The sequence below is a fragment of the Dermacentor albipictus genome, chromosome 2, assembly GCF_038994185.2.
Source record: "Dermacentor albipictus isolate Rhodes 1998 colony chromosome 2, USDA_Dalb.pri_finalv2, whole genome shotgun sequence".
Classification (NCBI taxonomy): Eukaryota; Metazoa; Arthropoda; class Arachnida; order Ixodida; family Ixodidae; genus Dermacentor; species Dermacentor albipictus.
In genome coordinates, this window is record NC_091822.1 from 199073619 (window position 1) to 199092148 (window position 18530).

Below are 18530 nucleotides of genomic sequence, written 5' to 3' on the forward strand. Positions count from 1 at the left end.
TTTTACATTGAAACTATAAGAAGTCGGCAGGGGATTTCTCAAAAGCTTGTTTATCTGAAACGTTCATTAATGGGGTGTTCGTAGTAACGAGGTTTCACTGTATCTTGAAACTAGTGTCCTCCTGAGAATTCATTCCAAGTGGATATGGCTTTCAAAGTCATAAGCTGCAATTCATACATTGTTATATCTGCCTTAAAGTATTTAATTTAAAAGTTAGCGTAACATAGCCTAGTATTCAAATATGCAGTTTGATTTCTTGTGCGAACATCCCGTATACAGATCAATTACAATGCTTCTGCCCCTAGATATATATGTAAGCTCCGTGCAATAGAGAGTTTTAGAATAGGGGCCCCAATATTTTGGGGCCCCAAAGAGCTTTGCGGGTGTTGGCGTTGGGGCACGCAGGAGTGAAGAGTTTTAGAATAGGGCTTTGCATTTGCGGATAGCATCTTGCGCTGACAGTGCCACTACGGCGTCTAAGAAAAACGATTAAAAATAATTAAATAAAATATACCATTTTATGATATGAATAGTAATGTTTACTTGCGTGTATTCGCGTTTAATTACAATTTAGAGGTTATTCTTCAAGCAGCAAACAATTAGTTGGGCTTAGTTTTGAGCAACAAAACCAACTTTACGTGCCTTCACCAGCCAAGCTTAGCCGTGTTAGGCCTACGAGCCATAAAATCCACACTCGAATTCGGAATCAGCGGCGTCTAATGAATCAATCTTCATAACACATGCTAGTTGAGAGAAAGTGATAACTGCAGTCACTTTTCCTAGCTTGCGAACTTCACGCGTTACCGCGAATCGAACCCAGTTTGGTGCTAGGTTAGAGCCGTCGCTTCGATGGGTGCCGCCATGTTTGTTGACGCAAACCTTTTGGGAACGCTATTTCAGCTCCCGCTAAATCGGTGAAATAGTGTTCCCAACGCAAAACCCAAACGCAGTTTGCGTCTCGTGCATGCGCAGTGGCTTCGACGCTATTTCTTTGGGGCCCCAAAACGTTTGGGGCCCCTATTCTAAAACTCTCTAATGTTGATTTGTCCAACAGTATCAAGAGAAAAAAAAGGGGGGGGGGGGGGCAGTGCATTCAGACTAGCATTAACAAGCCAGGCTGCTCCAATATCTACGCCTTGCTTAAGTTGAATTGTCTTATTGTTCACCTATTGCATTTTAAATGTCAGCACGTAATTTATTGAAATATATTTTGGTAAACTCATTTGCAGCTCCGCTTGCGAATATTCACCAATCGAAGATACTAGCAAGTGTGCTGAATCCGCAGCATTAAGACTCATTCATATCGCTTCTGTAAATGTTTAAAAAAAAAATAGGAAGACCATTAATTTTATCAGCACAATGTGAATTCTGTGAAGGCCACTAATGCGAAAGCAACCATTCATTTATCATGGGCACAGATCGTACAGCCAATTTTGGCTGCTCACTTTTTAATCATAAAATGCATTCTAGAAGGAGATTTTTGAAGCTTTCCTACTTTCGAAGTCGGTAATTGTTCTGTCACGTTGCTAAAAGAAGTGGCTGGTCATCTCACAGAAAAATTTGTTGCTAAGCTGACAAGAAATTTGCTAAATCTAGAGACAATGTTGCTATGTCAACACTGGTCCGCAGCGACTTATGAACTGTATGTTGAACTGTTTGTTGAACTGGTTTGGAATGGTTCCTTCAATAATTTCCAGTTTGGGTTCAGTTCCAAGATGGCTGAAAAACGAATTGTTCAGTTCGGTTCCAGTTCATCTGAAAATAACGGTTCAGTTCTGGTTCAGTTCGACACCCTGGCTTTATTTGTGTGGGTTCTGTCAACAGGCACTACTATTTCCACTAAGTTGAGCCATAGGACCTCCAGCGCTGCCACGGAGCAGGTTGCACTGCGTAAAGTTTTCACCCACATCCTAAAGCAGCCATCCAGTATCTGGGCCCACCAATGACATTACTGTTTGGTCATGGGGGCATAAGGCAGCCCACTCACTAATTAAGAACAGAAACAAGGACTTGAATAAAGGAAAGACTTCCCACAGCGCATGAGCTAACGCAGGGTTTAAAAGAAAAGAGAATCTTGCAGTTAAATATGTGAAATGTTTGACTACACTTGTGCTGCTTGTGGTCATTTGTGATAATCCATCACTGTTGTGTACCTGAAGACTGTTTTTCTGAACATGTTCTCTCTCAAAATTGTACACCATCTCACTTGCCTATCATTGATTATCATTTCTGGGTTAACCATCATACGATTGCTTGATCTATTCATAGAATGAGGTTCAAAAGGGTCATGAAATTTAGCTAGTTGCTGGCTGTTCGTACTTTATTTTTGCACTGTGTATGGAAGGACAGAGACAGCCAAACACAGACAGACAAACGGTGCACAAGGTTACAACCGTTAGCCACTGCTGTGGAGTTGCAAGTTGGTGCACCGCCCGTTTCGTCTGTGTTTTCCTGTCTCTGTTCTTTTTTTTTGTGTGTGCATAGCACAAAAAGAAAGTACAATAAAATTAGGCTCTTCAATTTGGGTCATGGCTCATTTATTTTAGGAGATTGTGTTTTCTTATGACTGCTTTAAGACTTTAAGACTTTTTTTTTATGCACCTTGCATTCAAGAGCGTGGTGACTGCCTGCTAAACTGAACCCATTAAAGGGACAATTGTCATCTACCCGGCTTAGCACAAAGCTGCAAAGAAAATTCATGCAGGTTTCTTTTGTGGCTTCATGCTACAGTTGGGTGGACAACAATTTTTCCTTTCATGAACCTTTCTCCATATTGTGGGCTTCCACAGAACTGTTTTGCCATAAACTGAATTCATATAACAGTACAGTGCAGTAGAGAATGCTTGTTATCTACAGAAGTCATTGTGATAATGTATTGTGCAGTCTGGATCTATGGGTGGCATGGTGGCCTGCTGCCTAGTGTTGGTGGGTGACCTTGTGTTGACCTTGGTTGAGGGGTCAAGAGTCTTGGGTGTAGGAGTCATTATTGACCTGAGTGTAGTCCGCAGCGAGAACAACTTCTGCATTATGGTAAGCCTCTCTGTAAATATCTTTTTATTGGTCAATTCAGTATTGTTTTCTGTTGACCTTGTTGAAACTCTGTCCAATGAACTCGCAGGAGTTTGATGGTGGCGAGGCTGAGAGCTGTGCTTACAACTGGATCTTTTGGTTTGCCACTGAAGAAGAAAAAAACGAGTTCCTGAGCATCGTCTCCGTTTCCTGGCAAGAAATGTTCAAGGTCTGTGTTGCATGGCATATCTGATGCATTAGAGATAGAATGTTTTCGTGGGTGGTGCCTGGTGAAATCGTCATGGCATTGTTCTTTCTCAATTTCGCAACCTAATTTCATTATAACTAGTCTGTGGACTTCTTTATGATGTATTGATATAATCAGCAGCTAATAGTTTGTCATGCTTCATGCTTTCTGTTCGAAAAAAAAAAAAGGAAGCATTTCTTCTGTTTGTGTTAGTCTAAACTGCTGTAAGGTAGCACACGTCATATATATGTGCCTTATGTGTAAGTTCTTCAGTATTGCAGCGAGTATATTTTGACAACAGTGATTTGGCTTGCTCAAAAGAGTATGCTTCTGTGCTGAAAAAAAAAAAAACCCTTAAATTTATTTTCATATCTAGTTGAGCTTGGTTCTATTCATACCAGATCCAGGAAGGGCTTAATATATGGACAATTTGATATACAGGATCGTCATGCTAAATCGGGAAGATTTATTCTACTAAGAACAACATTCAAAATATAAAAAGAAGTACTGCAATCTATTTGTACAAAACTTTGCACGAAGTTAGAGAAACGCTTTTTCAAGTGAAACTATTTAATATAGCTTCTGTAAGCTGCGATGACCTTCTCAAGCCTGAACCTGAAACTGCTGCATGCATGCTTTACCTCCTCTCTCGCCAGGTTCATCACCTGCTTTATGGATGCCTTCAGGACATTCTTGGTGTTGTCGCATCTCGCATACCTTTGCCTCAATGACACCCCCCATGTAGTATAGTTGAGTGGGTTGCAGTCGGGGCTGGAGGGGGGGCCACAAGTTGGGCAACCAGTGGTAGAACATGTTATCACAAAGCCATGATTGTGTCTTTCTTGCCTTGTGCGTTGGAACCGAGTCCTGCTGGAACACGTACTTCTTTCCACCGGCCACATTGTCCATCCAAGGCTTCACAGCCACCTCCAACAATTTAGCTGTCAGAAGTCACCTTCAGACCATCTTCAAGAAAGTGGGGTGCCTTAATGCCACCATGACTCCTTACCACACCCAACACCATTACAGAGGCGGGAAATTTGGTATGCATGATGGTTGGTATGTCAGTTGTATTCTGGCATAACCAGCACTCATTTTGGCAGTTCACCGTCCCGTCTTGAATGAAGTTCTTGTCCGAGAAGAAACTCAGGAAGCCAGCTCTGTTGTGCTTCAGGCTGTATCAGGAGAGCCTGGGCCTGCACCTTCCTGCCGAGCTTGTTCTTCTCGGTTGGCACTTCCTCGGTACAAAGGATGCGTGCTGCAGGTCTTCCCGCATTTCCAGGCTGATAGTGGCCACAACCATTGCTTTTCTGAGGCCGTTCATGCTCAGCCCGGGGTCTTGTTCGATTTTTTTATCAATTGCTGGCAGAGTGGTGCTGTTCTTTTGCTTCCTTTGCTTGGCTCGGTCTTCAGTGCCATCTTCCTTCTCGGCGTGAAGCGGTTTTAGTATCGTAGCCTTTCTGTCATATTTGTGGTTCATCGTTGAGCAAGTCACAACTTGTTTATCGTCTCAAAGTGTTTTTTCGATACACTGTTTCCAGGCTGAAATTGAATCAGTTCCACGTATATCTCAACGACCTGGTACAGAAATGTGGTTTTGCAATTGCTCATTGAAATTCCCGTTTGTCTGATGATTTCCTGTAACAATTACAGGCAAAAGATTCAAGGTTTAGTGCTAAGACCTGCAAAGTGTGAAGTTTTGATGAGCAGACCAGTGTGCAGTTTGTGCACTTCTATTGTATTTAATGTGCACATTGGCATTCAGCTTATGAGCTAATTATGGTGCAACCTCAGGGTGTCTACCAACCGGGAAAACCGGGAAAACCGGGAATTCTCAGGGAATTTGAACAGTCTGGAAAAACTCAGGGAAAACTCAGGGAATTTGTGCTTCTATCAGGGAAAGTTAGCTGTAACTTTATTGAAAGGGAACGAAAGTCGTGTTAATGCTGGCTCCAGTAACAGAGGAATCGCAACGAATCGTCATTGACGCCGTGTCATCGGCACGATGTATAGCCGGAGTAGTTAACGACCGATTTTCTAGACGCCCTATATTTCGGACATGCCCGATAATTTGCACGGTTTTGCGGCACCACCACGTACTCTATATAGTCAATGTATATTGCCCTGACTGCAGGTCTGAAATGGCATTAATCAAAGCCGCCACCGCCGCTATTTTGATTATCTCGCCGCCTCGAACCGGCACTCTCGCAGGCAGATCCGCTGGCAGCCGTAACCACCACCGCGGCAACGTTAGGCCTAGCTGCTTCTATGTTCGCTATTAAGCTTCTTGCCGTGCGGTGCCGTGTTTTTCATTGAAAGAATTCGCCGCTATCACCAATGTCACCGACTCCGCCTTTGTAATCCTCGCGATTGGCTTTGAAGCTCGCAGAGCACAGCGCGTTGCGTAATGCCAGTCTCCGAAAGTTAGCTTCGCCTCAGTACATGAGTGTGAGGCGGTGAAGCATACCAAGCGTGGGAAGGGGGCAATTGTCATGGGACACAGTATGTATTCCTTAATTACACATGCGTGCACCCCGTCTCCTGTCACAGTACAAGCCCTGATATGCCTAATAAGCGTACCGGCAGGCCTCCAGAGCTTTTTCAGACGTGCCTGTGGTAATTTAGCCCTTAAAGGCAGTTAAAGACATGCATTAATTTTTTTCAGACTGCCCGTTTTTTTTTTTCAATTTTTTTTGCGGCTCCTCGGAAGTCCGAAAAATCAAATGTTGACTGTACAACTGACCAAGAGGATGCTTCAGATGATCCATGTGGTGAAAGCGTGTTAGAAGGAGGATGAGAACAGAAAGGACCGACGCACTGAGGAATTAACGGGAAAGGAAGGGTGCCGCCGCCTTTTTGAAGGAGCTTGAGCTAAAAAAACTAAGTGTTGGCTGACACTGAGACACAGGTGTCCCTCATCCAAACCAAAATAAATTGTTTAAGCAGTGAAACCCAACGCTGAGATGTTGTGTACGGGCTGAGAGTATGTCAGGACAGTTGAGGTTGACTTCCCAGCTGCTGAGAGAGAACCTTAGTTGTGACAAAGTTCAGGACCTCATACAGATGAGCTTGCTATCAGTTGATAGAAATAGCTGATATTAAAAAATATTTACTTATGTTTGCATCTCCTTTTCATTCGTATTTGAAAATGTTCGGCTCAACTTGGAATGGGCTTTACCATTTCTTTCGCTGTGCATTTTACTAACACCTTCCTTGTGTTTTCTTTTTAAATAAAATAGATATTACTCCTTACTATTCAAACTAGATTAAGTCATTTTTTTTTGTTTCAGCATGCTTACTAGAGAGTGACAGCATCGGGCAACGTGGTGTCAGCCTGTCTTGACATAAAACAAAGTTCTGGCTCATTCAGGGAATTTCGCAAAGGTGCTCAGGGAAAACCTGGAAAACTCAGGGAATTTGGAAATGTCAACTTGGTAGACACCCTGAACCTGCTGTAGTGGTGTAGTAGCTTTGACGTTGCACTGCTATTCCCGAAAGTGTTGTCACATTTCGATGGATTTACTTGCAAAATTGTATAATGTGCATTGGGTGCATGTTAAAGAACTCCGACTAGTCAAAATTAATGGGCAAGCCCTGACTACCATGTGCCTCATAATCATATTGTGGTTAGGGCACTTAAAACCTCAAAATTTTTGCACATTGTGGTGCCTCAATTGTACCAAACAGGCTGATGCTGCATTAAAGGCACCATTTCCTATGCTCAGTGTGCAACATGCATGCTTATCACATGTACTAATGAAAGCTGCCTATAGTCAGATACAACTTTAGAAAAAAGGGGAGGCTTGCCGAGGCCCCGCCCAGATGACTGAAGCGCGACGTCCGATTGCCTCCACGACTAAAATAATTCCTCTCAAAAAATCAAGCTTCTGAAACGGGCAATTCTCGGTATAAATGAAAACTCTTGTATTTTGATGACTGGTTTAGTAGAGCTCTCATGTGCTACAGCACATGCCGGATCGCGACAGAAAAATAACCCTGTGCCTTCCACAACGCTGCCCGTCGTCTGCTCTTTAGCTTCATTGCAAGTGACAAAAGTAGAAAGAGCAGCTCTGCATGGCTTTTGCACTTGTTTACATGTACACGGCAAATATACTACTACTGTTCCGAGCTTCAAATGAATCAGTTGATATTGAACGAGTTCTTATATAAAACAATGCATTTATCATAACCATTACAAACTCAAGATGCTCGGTGTCAGCAAAAGCACAGTGTTCAAGGTGAGGAGGGTGGTCAAAGCTTCGCATATTTCGGGTGGCAAACTGTCGACGCCGTCGCGAAAGCGCCCACGAAATGCGGAGAAAAGAAGACGCAGCACGGAGTATTATACGTTGTGCGCGCCGAGGTTGTGTGCACGATTTCTTTCGCCGCAACGAGATACTGACGGTCATGAAGATCACTAACGAGTTCTCGAAGCGTATATGGTGTTATGTTTGTGCACTGGGATTTGCCTGACGGAAGGCCAGTGCTATGGTGTGTCTACCGTGGAGGCATCATTCATCCCTGCATGGTGCCTGCTTCGGGCACACGACTACGTGCACGGCTCGGGTTTCCTCGCGGCTGCGCGGCGTCCACGACTGAAGCGGCCACTGGATCACGGAGTGCTATTCGGCCCCTCCCCGTGCCGGCAGCAATGCAACTCCCCCCTTCCTTTGTCCGGCGGCGCCCGCACCACGGACAACAGTTTTGAAAGGAGGGCTGTGTTTCGACCCCGTGTCTTGCAGTTAGTTCCCTTTGTCCTATCCGGGCTATAAAACTTCCCCGGCGCACCATTCTGACCGACCGCCAGATCGGCCCGACGCCGCAGCGCGGTTCGAGGAAGCACCGGCCACCGAGACCGGCGTTAGGGCCACGGAGGCAGCCCGGACCCTCTCTCTCGACCTTGTTTCGTGCTTAGGGTCTGTCTGGGGAATCTGGGGACTGAGGGGTGTTATTTAAGCAGCTTGCAGCTGCTCTGTTGGTCTCTCTCCTGATACCGACCACAACATGTAAACATTGTATAAAGAATTCTTCGCCGAGAAAGCTCTCCTCGTCTCTGACTCTGCGTGAAGTGGGGTCCAGACCTCCTGCCGGCCACACATACCTCGGCACACGCAAAAATGGATCTCCCATCACTCCCAAAATGCTAATTCGGGCAGCCACTGTCCACCTTCACACGAAAAAGCAGTAGTCAATGTGAAAGTGACAGCCACTCTTAGCAACCTGCACGCCAAAGCATATTGTGCTTTGCGTGCAGTTGTGCTGCCCCTAATGTTTTTTCCAGCCCGTTGAGATGAATAATGCCAATGTCAGAAAGCCCAAAATACTCTATTGGGCAGCCACCTATGAGCATGACGGGCCCTGTGATGAAATAACAGTCGTCGGGGCATGCTTGAAAGGCACCTTTAGTATCTGCACCTCAAAGTGCAGCCATTTCGTAGCCATTGTAGGTGAAGCAGCAGTAGTCAATGCGAAATTGACCGCCTCTTTTAGCACTTTGCATGCAAAAGCACACTCATGTGGTTGCAATTCATTTTGGTTACCTGGCCCAGGCAAGTTTTGCGAATAAGAACAGTTATCAAACATCATTAGCTTAGTTAGGCCTAGAAAACTAATTTGGGTAGCTATTATTAGCAGTAGTCCAGGGCACGCTTGAAAGGCACCATTAGCAGTCTGCACGTCAAAGCGCAGTCAAGCTGTCGCCACTGTTGGTGAAACAGCAGTAATCAACGCGAAAATGACAGCCACTGTTGGCAGCTTGCATACAAAAACACATTCATGTGGTGGCATTGCTTATTTTGGTTAGCTGGCCCAGGCAAGTTTTGCGAATAAGAACAATTATCAAACATCATTACCTTAGTTAGGCCCAGAAAACTAATTTGGGTAACTATTAATAGCAGTAGTCGAGGGCACGCTTGAAAGGCACCGTTTGCAGTCTGCACATCAAATCACAGTCATGCCACAGCCATTGTATTTGTTTATCTGCAAGTAACACCAATGTAAGCACAATTATACACCCTGAATAGCTCTGCTAGCATTATTTGTAGTAAAAAATGCTGAGTGAAGTTGAATGTGTTTTATTGAGGCAATTATTTAATTCACAAGCCATCGGCATAGTGATGGACAGCCAGGTTCAGACAATGATATTTGTGAAGTAATAAATGGTGAAAGTTGCAAAAGCTCTCAGTGCACTGTTTCGCTGGGCTCCATTCACTGAAAAATGTCTGCAACGATGAAAGCGTCAGACACGAAATGACTCCCCACTGCACAATGTTATTCGTATTGAAAACATTTACCATCATATGTGATGGGCAGCGAAACCGTCTGTTTACTGACTGAATGCATGAAAAATGCAACAGCATAAAAAGATGTTGCTTGGCAATATGCAGCCTTTCATGTGCACTTCTGGTGAGCTGCCACATGTACTGATGCATAAACATAAACAGAGGTAAGAGGCAAAGTTGCTGTGCAACCGACATGACGCTTTTAAGAAAATGTATCTAAACCTTTCTGTTTTCATAGGCGATCAAAATTTGTTTTGAGCAAGTTGGTTAATCACATTGAAGCAACAATACAAGAAGCAAGGACAGAAAACACAGCAAGTAGGCAGATTGATAAGACAAGGTAGACCAGTGAGAAAGGTTTTAATGAGATGGAAGAGGCCAGCCCTGCAGTGTACAGGAGTTAGTGCTTTCAATGAGATTCGTTAATGAAAATGTGTAAAGACTTTGCTGAAAGAAAACTAGCAAAAACAAATGCTAATATAAAATAAAAGCACAGAAATAAGAGTATGCGCAATCATGCATGGAATCAGGCACACAAACGCGAAAACTAAGAAAAACTCAACTGTAAAGAAATGTGGGACATAAAAAAAAATTGACAAACGCAAGAAAACATACACACATTTACAAACAGACCTAAGTAGAGGTATTATAGGAGCGGGTTCACAAGCTGCTGTGCCTACCTCCTCGTATGTTTTTTTTTAACCGTTCTCTTAACACTGTCTTAGGAATTTTTAATTGCAACATATCACAAGAATTGAAAAGCAGCGTGAAGCTATGTTGTGGGAAACCATATCGAGCGCTGGCAACACAACTTATGCGTGACTGCGCCACAGCACGCATTCTACAGCTTGCGTGCCGCGCGGTGAGCACTGGTGGAAAGCAATCAATCGACGGTGCTACACAACGCTCGAGCACTGCCGTTAGACGCACGAGCACCGCCGTTAGATGCTCGGCCATCTCAGTGCTGAAAACAATCGTTCACGCTAAGTTGACGGCGACATATCTTTGCGTTGGAGGCTTCTTTTGCAAATATTTTCTGTTGAGACGCTTGTAGGTTTGTTTCATGCGTGCACGCTTTTCTAATTTCTCCTGAGAATGGTTTTGCTCCATCACTCCATCTTGTCCGACGAGAAATGCAGCGACTCAGTACACGAACACACCCGCCGCTGACAGTAGGCACCAAACTTTTCTCGTCGTAACTTCACGCGGGAGCGAAATAAAACAGACATGGAACAAACAGGCAGGATCTGTGTTTGCAGCGGTCGCCATGGGATGCTGTTTTCAGGCAAAGCGTAGTGCAGTGTCAGCGATGCTTGCTGCAATGTTTCTTCGCCGAATCACGGCTTGGAATAAACGCATGCGGCACAAATGCCGCATCGTAAGCTCGCAGTAATATTTCCGGCATGATAGACAATCACAAACAGTTTCGGAATGCACTGTGACGAGGCGTTGACGCGCACAGCTGACACGACTTGGCCCAGTTCGAAGCCCGGGTGGCCATCTTCTCTGACGGCGGGGTCACCCGCCGTCCGGCGCATGACATCGGTCCAGAGTGCGCGCCCATTGGTAGATGTTCATGTGCATCCGCCTCGGACGAGTAAACGCCCCCTTTTTTCAAAAGTTGTATCTGACTATAGATGCTTGTGGCATACCAAATAGATACCGCTTATAGCTTTTCAATTAGAGAGTGTTGTTACAGAAATGAAGTGTGTTAGGTATTAAGGAAAGCAACCTAGTTTATGCATAAAGATATCATGGTCAATCAGTGCATGGCACACAGTGCTAAGTTTCAAAACACTAGGCTCAATAAAGTGGCTTTATAGGCTGGCCATAAAGTTTAGATTACATTCGGAGTGGTTTGCACATTTTGAAGTAATCATGGTAGCTGAGGGCTGAATGAGTGAAATGCAAATCAGTAAAGAGGAGCTGACTTCACAGGGTCAGCGTGTTCCTGTCACTGTGCTGATGGATAGTGTGGTATTAGCGCATAGTTCCCATTTACTTCGCATTATATATTCAAGAAGATTTATTGTGCAGTACAGGGGGAGAAAAAAGAAAGCCAAAGGCTCCTCATAGAAGACTGATAGAATTTGCAATATGAAGTTCTAGTCTCTCTTGGTGTTGCTAATGTACATGCTTTTCCTCATCAACCACTGCCTCTTTGGCATGTTGATGAATTTGCACCAGAAATGTGCAAATACCACCCACCTTGGTAAAGCCTTGAAGTTTGCTGCTTCTGGATGTTGTGGCACTTGGTAAATGACAGCAGTTGCCTCTAAGATTTCAGTGCACACCTTTGTGTCTTGTTACGCTTTTTAAAAAAATTTCTCTGTGATTATGCATGTGACACACAAGGGGCTTCTGACAAGATGACATCACTAACTACTGCAAACACTAAGTATAACTTGCAAGCTTCATTTGGTTATACACCTTACAGGCAGGTGACACACAATGCTTCAAACAAGAGGTTTCTGACACCAGTGTAAATACTAAGTGCAACTTGCTCTTGCATGTGACGTCAGCTAAAGTGTTGGTACAAGAGTTCTCTGGAGATGCGGTTTTGGTATTATGAATTTTTCACTAGTAAAATCTTGCTGTGTATTCCTGCACGGTTCTCACATGTGTGCTGCAAAGTTTGTTTTTGTTATGCTTCTGTCATACTGCAACTTGCACTTTTGCTTCTTGGTTAGGTCCCACTCGAGGTTGCTCCCATGTCCAGTGGCACACTGAGAAGGCACTGCCTGGAACGAGCCTCTCAGCTTGAAGCAAGGCTAAACGATTCTAGAGCATTCTGTCTCGACATTTGAAGTGACGACTCTACTCAGATGCTCACAGCAGCCTCCTGGCAAAGTTGCCTATATCTTTAGTTTTGTGGTTAGCTTAAAAATATATTTTAAGAAAGAGAAGCTCGAGTGATACTGAGTGCAACGCAAGCATACGTTGAGAAATGATCGATAGGCAGGCAGGTATCACTTTTTTCAAGCCAGAACTGTAACCTGCTTAGTAGGGTTGACATGTGAACTGCTTGGTAATGATTTGTTGTTGACAGAAGTGTTGCACAAAAAAAGAGAAAATGTTGCAATGCTGTGTAGTCTCTCTTTCTTTCCCTTGTCTTCTGTGCACTGCTTATTAAGTCAATGACAAAGGGTAACCTGCATGAGGAATAATAATGTATGTGTTTTCTCCATCTTGACTTTCTCCTATCTGGGTAGGCGGTTAATGGCTGCTTAATCACTCCCAGCTCAGTTGATATTGCTGCTATTTTTAGTAATCACTGTGCTATGTCTAGCTAACAGTATAGTTTAATGTGGGGAATGGACACTGCAAGTGGCAGCAATACAAAAACAGAAGCAAAGATAAGACAGTGCATGTCCTGTTCTTGCTTCCTTCTGTCTTGGTAGTGTTGCCGCCGCAGAATGAACCTTCATCAACTTGCCCAGCTTTGTATATGAAAATGCAATCAGGGGGCACATTTGATACAAAAAACACCGGTCACTTATGGAATGGGGGAGTCGCTTGAATGTTCAAGGTCTTTGTGAGAAAAGCTTTCGATTCAAGGCACCTGTGGAAGCATAAACTCGACAGTACAGATCTGCTTCTTTTCAGCCTCCATATTCTTTGCGATAAACAGTGTTCGCTCTACATCCTGCTTAATTTTTGACATGGGCTAGTGCTAGTGGGCAGGATGCACAAATGCCTTATGTTTCATCAAGTCTTCATTTTACTTGACTGTGATAGGCAAGTGTGGTATCACTGTAGCTTTAGGCCTTTATGATGGTGCCTGAACTAGATCAATGCAGGTGTGCCCTCCTGTTGTTCTTGCGAGACTGTCACACACACATGTGTGAGCTGCTGCAGGCAAGTGGATTCCCAAGCCGGTTGCATAACTGTAAAGTAGCTACACAGACCATGGAAAGAAATGAAACAGGCAAGACTGCTGGCATTATTTGGCCAACAATCATACAGCCTGTTTCTTTTCGTGTCACTGCATCATTTTAACAAACTTTATGCTACAAAGGCAATATGCGACTGCTGTGTCTGTGTAGTACATATTATGCTCCTAGGCTGTTCTGTGTATAGGCTGTCATGTGAACATAATTAGATGTAAACTCGTTAATCAAAATGCAAGAACTCCGAACTGCCGATGCAAGTTTGGGTTCCCTTAATTGTGGCCAATGAGCATTGACATGTTGAAAGCTTGATGCTGTTAGTGTAAATATTGCCTCATTATTGAAGGGGCCTTAAACAGGCATGGCTCATGTGCACATGGCAGACTAGTGATAACAGTATGAAGTAACAGACAGTGAAGCCAGAGAAAAGCATATGCTAAGTTGTTTGCTATAGTGATGTAAAATATTAAAGTAACAAGTTAAAGGGAAATGAAAGTGGACAAAAAGATAAATTACTGTATGTGGCCACTGAACCCATATTTCCTGCATTATGCATGTGGTGGTTTACTAATTATGTGACTGCAGCACTTTCCTTTTGCCCACTTTCTTGGCTATTTGTCTGTGTACAGTCGACTTTTATTAATTTGACCTTGATGGGACCGACGAAATTGATTTAGTTATCTGGTTATTCAGGTTAAACAAGATGCATAAAAAGATGGCAAGAACACATTGCGGATTCATTTAGCAGTGTTTGCCTGATTCTTACTTAACCCTGATAACAAATTTGCGCCTGCTTTCTATGTGTCCAAAGTAGAAAACTTGCGTATAAATGGCCTTAAAGTTCGTAACCAAAGTAGAAATCTAATGTGCACCTGAATTTCTTAGCAAGAAATATTGGCAGGGGTCCAATAAGAGTTGCACAAGGGCAGCCGGTTTTCTAAAGTCTGCTTCGCCTCGAGATTTTTAAAAATCAGCTTCGCTGCAATATCTTTGTTATGCGGTAAAGCATACAAATGCTGCAAAGGTGATCTTGGTTTTGTATGCAATTGCACTGCAGAGAAATCTTTTGGTCCAATTTTCTCGAAAAGAAAAACAAAAACAAAGGTGCACATTAAAATCGGTTAATTACCATAATGAGGCATCGTGAGCTATAGTTATTACTTAAAAATTTTCCTAGGGCAAGCCCAAAATAGACTTTCTTGACAGGAGATGACATGTTCAATGCATCCACTGTCCCCTTTGCTCCGTCAAGAAAGATGCTGCCAGCAAAGGGGTCATTATCGAGGTCACCACAAGGGTCAGGCATGTACTTGCTGTTTCTTCAAGTCCGAATTATTTGGCGAAGGCCAATTTTAGGATTGAAATAATGAAAGTTTGGGCCCATAGACAATCCATGGCCACTGACAGGGACCTTGTCGGAATTGAATTAACCAGTCAGAAAAATCTGAGGACAACTAACGCAAAAGCATTAACGTCCAATGAAACGCCACTGAGCGGTCCTTCGTGTTATGAACTCTTCGAGGGCAAGTAAGCATGTTAAGACGCTTGGTGCGTTTCGATGTGACCTTACCAAGGTTAGAATGCAGGAGAGAGCTTGTGCAGATAAGGAACCTGCCGATAATACAGGTTTCCGAGAGCGAGGGTGATGTTGCATTGCGGCAATGCCCTCTCCCCTCGTGCAGCACTTGGCATGCTGGTGTCCCGTTTCGTCCCACTCTACATTCCTGAGGTGCACTCGTGCCGTGGTGTCGCAACCAATGGGAACTCCAGCAAGGCACACTTGTGACATGGCATTGCAGCCAATAAGAGTTTAGGCTGCTACAGATGCTGGATGCCAGCTTTTTCACTCAATGAGCCATTTGATACCTTCACATCTACTGTACAAGATGAGCCTTGGGAGTGTTGACCAGCACTGCTCACAGCCAAGGCAGCAGGCGGGAGCACCTTTTCAACCACAGGTGTTGTGTGGTGCACAAGTTTAGGAGCTGGTCTGTGAAACCCTCATGTGTTACTTCACGGCATCAAGTCTGCCAAATTTGAAACCTTTAGCTATGCGATGAGTGGGAAGAATAGGGGGATCCAAGGGGCCTGATTTTTAGTTAGTCACAACCATATCAAGTCATGGGCGTTGATACTAGAGAAACAACAAGACAAGTTAATTATGCATCACAGCCAGTTATTGGTAGAAATATAAATGCCTGAGTTTGTTTAGGGCCTCCTTAAGCTTCGTGGCACTAGTTCAGCGTGTCTGGGCAGTTCCAAACACACCTGTGCCATTCTGAGCCTGTTTGCATCATACATTGCATCAAACAGTATTTCTACGACACTCCTCACTAGCAGTTGCAGAAGGCAGTGCTCGTACTTAACCAAAATGGACTACCATACTTGAGCATTTGGGTCTATTTCTTAAATGTAACTGTTGCTCTGCATTCTTAGATCGGTAATCGAGATGTTTATGCTTTGCTTAAGGATAATAATTTTATCCACGCAAAAAATAGTTGAAAAACTATTAAAGAAACCTGTACAGGTTTCTCAGAAGGAAGTCTTTACAGCTTAACAAAAATTAATAGAGGTTCAGCAATTGATCTCATCACCACAACTGGTAGGACAAGTTGTGCAGTGTGTGCAGATAAAGTGACTGCCCCAGAAAGGTTGCGCTCAATTCACTCCCTGGACTGGGAAGCTCTGATTAACCTGCATGAATTTCTTTCATAGCTTCATACACCTTTTATGCGGATGGCAGTTTTACTTTTTGATGGAACTTTGCCTGCCTTACATATGTTCATAGAAATTATTTCCTTATGTGTATGTTAGGCTCAAGATGTCGTGATTCGTGTGCAAAGCCTCGTTGGCTCAGTTTATTCTTAGCATGAAATAAATCCTTTACATTTGGAAGTATTGGACTTGAGAAATAGCTATTTCAGACACCATGTGCTAAAGTTTTCTAAAATCGCTTTTTAGACTTTAATGGTTTAAGCATAACCTAGGCCAGTTACGTGTAAGGAAATGTTTGCAACCACCTTTACTGTTATAGGTCATATAAATCGCAATTTTATTGAGTGGCATTATTCTTGCTATGTACTGTTATGCAATGAAGTTCTGGTCCTGCTCGAGGTGTGTGAAGGATGTCCCTTTGCTGACTAGAGTAGCATCTGCACAGCATCTTAGGGTGCCACGTTGAAGCTGGGTGGCAGAGCTTGTAAAGCCGTGTATATTATAGAATGTTTACTTGAAAACCTAGTCTGTATTTTAATGTGCAATGCATTCTTGTCATGGTTTTACATGAGCGTCTTGTAGCAAGTTTGATGTTTTTTCTTCCATCAGGCTTACATTTAATATTCTTGCATTTGACTTTCTTTCATGTCCATTATGATTTTTATAGAGCCGCATCATTTGATGTGGCGTACAAGAACTTTTTTGGGTCTGAGCAACAAATTTTACAAGAGTTCTAATAACTTCCTTTGATGTGTTGTAGGAACGGCTGCTTGGAATGTTTTGTGCCATCATTTATTTTTGCATCTTCTAATAGGCACAGAAGCAAACAACTCACTACATTTAATAGCAGCTTTGACCATACAAAAAGAACGACCAAATATTTTCAAAAGCTTTCATTGGAAATCTATCTGCTATATGTTGAGGATCTATTCACTGGAAGAATAAAGAGAAATAACTGTATTCTTTGAAGCTGCATAGTGAGCAAAATACAAGGCTTTCTGTGCTTTGGGTAAGTGCGGCTAATAAAACGTTGGGTGCCACTGCTGTTGATAGGTATTAAAGTGAGCTTTGAATTTTCTTAAAGGTATTGGCTGCTGCAGATATTGAGCAGCTCTCACATATTTTATGCCTGATGGGCGAATCCAGATAGCCTTAGATGCAAGTGTTGTCTCTACCTGAATTTTGCCAAAGACTATATTCTGTTTCTCATTCTGATTTCATTAATAATCTGTCATTACTGCCACTGATTATGCACAAAGCACACCAGAAACAAATGTTAGTCTGTTTTCAGAAAGCACAGTTGATAATCTCACTATAGCTGCTGTGTTTCAGACAGCTGTCAGGAAGGGGGCTTATAATGTTGCAGTAGGGCTTTTACCATTTGCATCATCTACGTTAAAGAGCAGTGGCATGTCAACAAAGGTTGCTGGAAACTATAAAGTATCCCTGACGCTTATGTGTTACGAGTATGTTAAAATCTCTTTGTTAAGACATTCACACTTCTAAGTAGATGTCCATGCAATTTCTCTGCCCTCATGGCCTCTGCAAACTGCCCTGCGAGTTTGAACAGTTTTGTCATTTACATCTGCTCATCAAAATAATAGTGACTGCTGTCCTATGCAGGTTGTTCTGTTGCCGACATGGTTCTCTGGCATGCGTTTTTCTTCAGGTGCATGATACGGTGATTGTGTAACTCCTGTGTTTTCTCACAGCTGGCCAAATAACAGCACCACCCATTTGTTTCTGTGTGTTTGTCATGTTTCTATTGCTGAGCATCATCTGTGATACATTCTTGCATTGCGAGCTCTATGCATGTTTTTCCCATCATTCGAAGCCTGGACATTGGCTTCATTGTTATTAAGAGCCAAACAAGCGAGAAATTCTTTGCATTGCACTTTTTTTCTACACTTGCTTGTGTTGGCCACACTTGGTATGTTTGACTGTTCCTGCAAAATTTTCACAACGTTGCAGCAATGTTTGTATATGCTAATAGATGCAATAATAAAAGAGCTGTATCTGCTGCATCACACCCTTTCATTTGTTCTAGAGGAGAGGGAGCACATTGCAGTAAATTTGCTTTTGAAATGTCTATGATGCATCTAATGTAAAACTGAACTATAGCCTGGAAAAAAAAAAGTTAGTGACCTGTTGCATACAACTTGCAGCCACCAAGGTCTCTTTGAAAGGAGCAGTTACAAGGGTTTTTCAAGAAGTAACGATTGTGTTTACTTAAACATGCAATGCACCTCGAGCATGTATAAAGTGCATCCTTTAAAGGGCCTCTCATCAGGTCCCATTGCAAATATTAGTTACACATTGGAAGTTCCCTCTACGGGGTTGTTCTACTGAAAAAAAAATCAAATTGGTTTATCATTGGAGGAGATAGAA

The 18530-nt window shown here is 43.1% G+C and overlaps 1 protein-coding gene across 2 annotated transcripts in view; it reads left to right on the forward strand.

Moving 5' to 3' along the window:
* LOC135904530 (pleckstrin homology domain-containing family M member 2-like) overlaps positions 1 to 18166 on the forward strand; it is a 93410-nt gene extending 75244 nt beyond the window's left edge. The window contains exons 14-16 of one of the 2 annotated variants that reach the window (XM_065435338.1): positions 2884 to 3030; positions 3119 to 3238; positions 15110 to 18166. In XM_065435338.1, coding sequence (XP_065291410.1) covers positions 2884 to 3030; positions 3119 to 3238; positions 15110 to 15241 — 399 coding nt within the window. In that variant the 3' untranslated portion in view covers positions 15242 to 18166. Of the gene's footprint in view, positions 1 to 2883; positions 3031 to 3118; positions 3239 to 12227; positions 14912 to 15109 lie in introns of those variants that run through there. The other variant, XM_065435339.1, reaches the window with a different exon arrangement.
* Positions 18167 to 18530: the final 364 nt, after the last annotated feature.